Below are 8,031 nucleotides of genomic sequence, written 5' to 3'. Positions count from 1 at the left end.
CTTAATTTGGACTGATCTTCAACCTTTGGCTTTGCCATTTTGTTCTTGATCTTAGCACTTTCCTACCGGATTTCATTGCTTTTCACATATTATATGGTCCCTTTGTTAGTTCTGTCTCTATTGTCTTGTCTATTTGTAAATTGTTTCTATAGTATCATTCATGATCTTGTTCTTGCCTTTTCTAGTTGTGTCTTGGAATAAAATATATGAACGCACTTTGTGGCATGCATGTGATGAGTTTTGGCGCTTTTTAATTTTGATATATGAGTTTATCGTAGTCTTTTTCAACAATGTGTATAACTTGGTGACTTGGTGTATTTTTTTTTTTTTCATATGAAAATCACAAATTTAACCTTTCAATTTATGAAGTTTAATTTTTTTTAATTTTTAAAATACAAAATCAATCTTTCAATTTGTAAACTTACACAAATTTGACCTATTTGTAAACTTTAATGTTTTAAAATTTTTTATTAGTGAACTTTAATTTTTTTATTTTTTTTAAATACAAAACCCATCATTCAATTTGTAATTACCTCTACACTAAATTAAAATATACCACTTTTCTATAACCGAAAATAATATAACAATAATTTCTATATAAAAAAAATCAGCCGAGTTTTGGATATAGTTAACTGTTCAATATTTTTATAACAAAATTTCTCATTTCAATAGTCCATCTTTTGTGCTTTGGCTCTGTCCTTGTTTGAAATTGATATGCAGCAGTTGTTTGAAATTATATATATTTGTTAATTGTGATTCTTTTAAGTTATATTATAGGGGAAGAAAGGTTGTGTTTTATTCATTGTTTATGCTCTGATAATAAATAATTTTAGGGTTATTATAGATTAATTCCAGCCTTGTAAGCATGTGAATATTCTCGACTTCTCGTAACTGTGTCTTCGGTTGTTCACAGTCTTGTCTCACAGTAGTTGTAGCTTTTTGGATAACTTAGCTTTTTGGATAACTTCAAGATCCCTTGATTTGAGAATCTGTGCTTGGAAGGAGTACTATTTTTTAAAATTTGATTTAGCAATTTTTTTTTCATTATTTCCTCCAACTCGATAAATTAAGCTTAATTTGTTATCAATATGAACTTCATTTAAGAATTTATTACTTGCTGACAAATGAATTGTTGTATGCATAAGATGAAATTTGAATATAATATTTACTTAAGCAAATAGAATTCACCACTCAAACAACTCAAATTAATTATTATTTAGCAACATTATTTTTTATAAACGAGGACCAGATTGGTTAACCCGACCTGCACTAAGACCCGGGCTGCACCATTGTTAAATAATGAATATTAGATGTTAAATTTTTTTTGGGTATATAGATGTTAAAGTTTTTATAAGTCAGGAATCTAAAAAAATTGTATCAAAAGTTTTCCTTTTAATTACTCAAAAAAAATTGGATTCTGAGCCATTGCTCTATGTTGAGAGAATTAATATTGAGTGCCTAGTTCACGATTTTTATGTTATCTAGATTTTTTTTATTAATAATAGATGTAAATTTATTTGTTGTAATTTTTTTAATAAGAGTACATAGTACATAATATATATATAACGTATAATAATTCAACTTATATTTTTTAAAAGAAGATTTTTCATTCTCGTAAACAATGAAAAAAAAATTTATTTTTTTTTCTCTCTTAATCCCTTCTACTTTATTAAACCATCAAGTTATCAACATCGCAGCTTAAACAGTCTAGAACATGAGATTTTCTTCACATTGTATTCTTATTTTATAAATTATTGTTCCGTATATAACCATCTAAACACAGAAGATTCTCTAACCCAAAAAAAGTCATCAGGTGAAATCATTATTTCTGAATGGTTTACAAAAGTTCAAAAGCGTTGATGTTCAAAGAATATAAAAAATACAAATTGATTCTCCAAATCTTGAGAACTTATATCATCGTCCATTGGATTTTGACGCACCCTCCAAACTCAATTTCAATTATTGCACAAATTTAAGATGTTTGTACTTATTGTATTTGCAGACAAGTGGTTTCTTGATTGTTTTTTAAGTATCCTTTTCTTGAGAGTTTGAAACTGATCATTGTTCTATGTTACAGAGGATTAATATTTTGAGTGCCCAGTTCACCGTCTTTATGTTATTTAGATTATTTTTTATTAATAATAAATGTAGGTTTATTTGTTATAATTTTTTTTAGTAAGAGTACATAAGAAGTACATAATATATAAAGTGTAATAACTCAACAGATATTTTTTTAAGAAAATTTTCATTCTCTTTAACAAGAAAAAATAACAAATAAACTTACATCTACTATTGATTAATGGTGAATGCTATGGTGTCTAAAAAGTGGTGCCTATTTACTAAAAAGAGTTAAAAGTTATTATTTAATTTAAAAGTTATAAGAATAAATAATTTTTAAAAAATCAAAACTTACTACAAAAAGTAAATTAGACAAAATTTAGACAAAAATTCATAGGCACCATAGAATTGACCTTAATTAATATTTTGAGTGCTCAGTTCACGGTCTTTATGTTATCTAAATTATTTTTTATTAATAGTAGATGTAGGTCTATATATAAAGTATAATAATTCAACAAATATTTTTTAAAAAATTTTTTATTTTTTTTAAAAAAATACAACAAATAAACTTACATCTACTATTTATAAAAAAAATTAATTTAAGTAACACTTTAAGTTATCTCATTGATAGGAGATCAACATTGATGCTCCAAATTTGTTATCATTTGACTATGTTGATGATAACAAACTTGTTAGATCTTTTTTAAGAGGTTCTAATAAACTTGAAGTCGGTGTTTGTACTGTCATGGATTTAGGAGACTTTTATAACTTGAGGGAATTTATCTAGAATATACCACAAAATATTTTGCCATCGCTCTTCCTCTTTATCTATGAGCCATTTCGTGTAAGCTTTCACTTGCTACTTTATTGGTTCTTTCTTTATTTATATTGATATGTGTCTATTTGATATAGTGATGGTTACACATTTATTGAGGTATGTCCTTTATTATCTTTAAATTTTTTGATTAATTCTCCTTTTTACAAATTAAAATTCTACTTCCATTCTAGCAGAGTCTTCATCATGTCAAATGCTATTATCATCCTATAAACATTTCTAATTAGAGTTAGAGACTTTGATGTTGACGATCTACAACTTACATCTATGTATGTATTGAAGTGCACATTATGTAACCAAGTACTATAACATTTGAAGTTTATTATATATGATCATGATTAGTATGCATGCTTATATTTACAGTTTCCTAAACTAAGCAACAATTTTCTTCAGGAGAAAAAAATAATTTTACTAGAAATTTGTATTTCTTTTACAGCAAAAATAATATGTAGTTCACAAAAGAAAATAGTTTTACATAAATTTAATATTACATGAAAGCATAAATTATAATTTTATTACGTGAAATTGTGAAAATATATAAGTTGAGTTTTGTAAGTTGGTTCATTTGGTGTACTTTTAGTTGTATATTATTATGGCTCATATTTAATTTATGGATTTATATTTTTCATGGATAATTTGTTCTATACACTTTTTTTTAAAAGCAAGGAGTTCAACACTGTACAGTGAAGCAGAAACAAAACAACTAATCCATTGTCATCTCCGGTATTGCCATCAACAACTAATGGGATCCACACCTTTCCACTCGTTGTGGCTCAACACAATCATGTGAGTGATTTCTTCAATGCCTTTGCTTTTATTCTGAAATATCTTTTTATTCCTTTCCAGCCAAATGTTCCAAACGATCGCACAGAAGCATCTCAATCGTTGCTCTCTATCTTCCCTCCTCCTTGGCCCCTCAGTCCAACACAGAAAATGTTCTCTCATTGTCCCTGAAATAGACCATTGTTGGCCAATCATCGATAACCAAGCACTCCACACCTACCAAGCAAATCCACAGTATAGAAACAAGTGGTGCACGTGTTCCGCATTTTTATTACACAGAACACAAATGTTATCTTCCTGGTTAATGATCCCTAGCCGGCTTAACCGTTCTTTTGTATTCACCCTATCTAACAGGACAAACCAAGCAAATAGCTCTACTCAAGGTGGAACCAACCCTTTCCAGATGGTCTTTGTGAAGCTGTAGCTTGTCACCTCCTCCAGAAGTATCGCCTCTTGCAAAACCAGAACAAATGAGTTAGTTAAATAAACTCCTTGTCTATCATATTTCCATACTACCATATTCTCTCTGTTAACTACTAGTTTCACAGGTCTCAATGCCTCATGTAATTGACCCAGAAGTCCCAACTCCCATTGAAAGGGATCTCTCCTCCATTGGAAGTTCCAAATACAGTCTAGCCCGTCCTAAAACCCACAATTCCCTATAACAGATCCATATTGGTTTGAAACAGAGAATAACCTGGGAAACCGCTCTTTTAGAGGCCTACAAAGCAGCCAAATATCCTCCCAAAATCGCGTACACCGCCCATCACCAATCTCCATCGACAACCTCTAACCATCTTATCCCTTATATGGTCATTCGTTATTTGTAGCTGGCAGATATCCTTCCATGATCCTCCTCTAGTAGGTAGCACTTGAGTTGACAGCAGCTCATGAGGATTCAGATTATAGCAGGAACAAACTACCTTATTTCACAACGGGCAATTCTCCTTAGCAAATCGCCACCACCACTTAAACAACATAGCTGTGTTACGAACCATAGCATCCCCAACTCCCATACCGCCTAGTTTTTTTGGGGCATGCACCACTTCCCATCTTACTAATGCCATTCCATTACTACCATCATCCTTACTCCACAAGAACCTTCTTTGCAGTGAAATCAACTTCTCAACAACAGCTTTTGGCAACTTGAACAAACTCAAATAATACACAGGCAGACTATTTAAGATTGATTTAATCAACACCAACTTCCTAGCTTTATTCAGAACTTTAGCCTTCCACAGACTGAGCTTCTCCTCCACTTTGTCTATTATAGGTTTCCAGGTCTTCACCAACCTCGGATTTACACCTAAGGAAATACCCAGGTATTTGACTGGAAGGGACTCACCCTTACACCCCAAAAACTGGCACATATTCTGGATCCACTATTCTTCACAATTTATCGGAATCAAGCTCGACTTGTCAAAATTAATACTTAGACCTAACATCAACTCAAAGCATCTCAATAGCCGCTTGTAATTCTTGATAGTTCCTCCTCTGGTGGGCAGAACAGGATTGTGTCATCAGTAAATTGAAGATGTGACAGTGCTATACTATCCCTGCCAATCAACAAAGGTGATATACGCCCATTCCTAATTGTCTCTCCCACCAATCGATGCAGAACATCCACAACCAGTACAAATAAGAACGGAGAAAGCGGGTCACCTTGTCTCAGACCTCTTTCCATCTTGAACGGCTTGGATGGCGACCCATTTATCAGAACCGACATAGATGTTGTGGACATACACTCCATAACCCACGATCTCCATCTATTGCCAAACCCCATCTTTTGGAACACTATGTCTACAAAGCTCCACCTGACTCTATCATATGCATTTTGGGAATCTAGCTTGATTATTGCTGCCTCCTTTTTCCTCAGTTTAGGCCAGTTTACCATTTTACATGCGATAAGTGCCCCATCATGTATTTTCCTACCCCTTACAAATACATTCTGAGTTTCCCTTACTAATGTTGGGATCACTGGTCTCATCCTCCGAACCAAAACCTTGGAGATAACCTTGTAAACGCACCCAACCATGCTGATAAGTCGCAGATCTTTAATCTCCTTTGCCCCAATGAACTTAGGTGCCAACGCCACCCAAGTGATGTTAGAGTCTGTCGGTAGCCTTGACGTCTGAAAGAACCCCATCACTGCAGCCGTGAATTCATGCCCAATCTCACCCCAACACCTCTTGACAAAATTCATGTTGTATTCGTCGCACCCTGGTGCCTTAGAAGACTCACAATCACACACAGCTTCTCTGATCTCCTCAGCTGTCGGCAGCGCCTCCATATTTATAGCATCTGCCTGCTCTATCCTACTTACTAAACCATCTCTGAAGCTCATCATAGGAGAATTATCCTGGTGATATAATTCTTTGTAGTATTCCTTAATAGCAATTTTTATTCTAGCTTGGTTCCTGACCAGCCTACCGTTGATTAATAGTATATCGATCCTATTGTTCCTCCGTCTTGCTGAAGCTATGTTGTGAAAGTATCTTGTATTTTTGTTCATCTCCTTTGCTTACCAAGACCGGGATATCTGTTTCTAATGAACCTCTTTTCTGACATACCACCTCTCACAGCAGGTAACCAGCGCCTTCCTTCTAGCCTCCATCGTTCCATCACACACCCCATTGCTTACCAAATCATCAATCTTCTTGATTTCTTCCTCAAACTTCGTAATCTTCTTGTTCATATCCCCAAATTTATTCTTATGCCAATTCCTTAACGAGACCATTAGAGCCTTCAACTTGTCTGTGAACTGCATCTCTCCCAAATTTCTCCACTCCTCCTTCACAAAAGAAAAAAAGCCTTCATGTGTAAACCATGAATCTAGGCTTCAGAACGGCCTTAGACCTACCCTCTGCCTCATGTACTCTAAGATGACAGGACAGTGGTCTGATAAACCCCTTGGTCTACCGCGTATCCGACTCTCAGGGAACTCTTCCAACCACTCCACGCTAACCAGAGCTCTATCTATATGACTGCAAGAGCGTCCCTGAAACCATGAGAACTTGCAATCTGTGAGCGGCAGATCCACTAGATGCATATCTTGTATCCAACTCCTAAATTCTTCTGCCGACCTAGGTAGAACATTAGTACATTGCCTTTCTTCCACATGCACTATTTCATTAAAGTCTCTCATGTAGCAGCTAGGGACCTGATATAACCCAGCCATGTAACTTAGCTCTTCCCACACCTGAATCTTTGCATCTCTATTATGTGCACCCTAGACCAAGAAAATAGCGCAATTGTAATTATTCTTTACAGGACCCTTTCAACACACAACCATCTCTCCCCCTTTTAACAATTATTCTTTTTAAACACTGATTCATCCCATATTAACAATAGTCCACCCGCTGCACCATTAGAGCCTACAAAATCCCACCCTGCACCAACTTGCCCCCAAGTTCTTGCAACATCAAATCTGGTCACAACTTGTTTTTTAGTCTCAATCAAACCCAACATATCTAATCTATGTTTTTTTCTTTAAGTCCTTCACCATTCTTATCTTACCATCACCCATAACCCCCTAACATTCCAAGAGCTAAAGATCATTTAAAATTCTTTTGACACACCTATTTTTATGTTTGGATCTGTACCATCTCAGTTTTTCCTTCTACTTCGCCAATTTTCTATTGCGTTTGATTTCTTCGTTCTGCGATTGGAGTATTGCCATAATGTCATCTTCCTTTTTGACCAGCATAACGCCCGACTCTTTTGCCAACTCCCAGATCCTTCGATTCTCCAGCATCTGCTCATCCAGCTACAAGCCCTGCGTGTCACTATCCTCCACCATATTCCCACCTTCCTCATACCCCAACTCATTCCCTCCAAGGCTCCCCCCATCCTGTCTGGAATTCCTCCTCAGACCACTTTGAATACAAATCGGACCACCACCCAGATTCACATCAGGACAGGCACAGGTTGCTTCTCCAAAGATTGGACCCGCGTTCACCACTTTGGAGCTAAGTCCAGCAGTAGTCTCTTCTCCCTCTGCTTGTTCTATACTCTTAAACATATATTTTAACCTTTGATTGAAGCAGCTTTTCTCCCAATTATTATAAATTTGTTCTAATACTTATAAATATTGTAATTCTTTTGTTTTAATGTTTATATATATCTAAAAAATCTTAATTTCAATCTAATCGTTTAAAAGAAGGTTGAAAGAAATTCGGTGCTCATGCACTTGAATCATGATTTAGTCTTATGAGTTACATGATCTTCGAAGATTCATTTAAAAAACAAATATAGTTATTATAATAAGAGAGTCTAATATTTTATACAAGTATGTTAGATATATATAAAAAGTTAGTTATCAAATAAATTATTAATATAAAATATATATTAAAATA

The 8,031-nt window shown here is 34.3% G+C and overlaps 1 protein-coding gene across 1 annotated transcript; it reads right to left on the bottom strand.

Annotated features, from left to right (window-relative positions):
• Positions 1 to 5,135: 5,135 nt before the first annotated feature.
• Positions 5,136 to 7,697, bottom strand: LOC140175023 (uncharacterized). The gene is made up of 5 exons (XM_072201918.1): positions 7,447 to 7,697; positions 7,004 to 7,103; positions 6,537 to 6,905; positions 6,318 to 6,467; positions 5,136 to 6,035 (listed from the first exon to the last, which is right to left on the bottom strand). The coding sequence occupies exons 1-5, from the start codon at positions 7,695 to 7,697 to the stop codon at positions 5,136 to 5,138; spliced, it is 1,770 nt and encodes a 589-aa protein (XP_072058019.1).
• Between the last annotated feature and the right edge of the window lie 334 nt (positions 7,698 to 8,031).

The sequence above is a fragment of the Arachis hypogaea genome, chromosome 9 (genome assembly GCF_003086295.3).
Source record: "Arachis hypogaea cultivar Tifrunner chromosome 9, arahy.Tifrunner.gnm2.J5K5, whole genome shotgun sequence".
NCBI classification, from domain to species: Eukaryota; Viridiplantae; Streptophyta; class Magnoliopsida; order Fabales; family Fabaceae; genus Arachis; species Arachis hypogaea.
Note: the sequence above shows the minus strand (reverse complement) of the source record. Positions and strands in the feature narration are given on the sequence as shown.

Coding starts and splice junctions, on each gene's coding strand:
- LOC140175023 (XM_072201918.1), bottom strand. CDS start 7,697: ATGTTTAAGAGTATAGAACAAGCAGAGGGAGAAGAGACTACTGCTGGA. Junction 6,906..7,003: donor TGTTAATATGGGATGAATCA/GTGTTTAAAAAG, acceptor TTCTTGGTCTAG/GGTGCACATAATAGAGATGC. Junction 6,468..6,536: donor TAGAGTACATGAGGCAGAGG/GTAGGTCTAAGG, acceptor TCTTTTGTGAAG/GAGGAGTGGAGAAATTTGGG.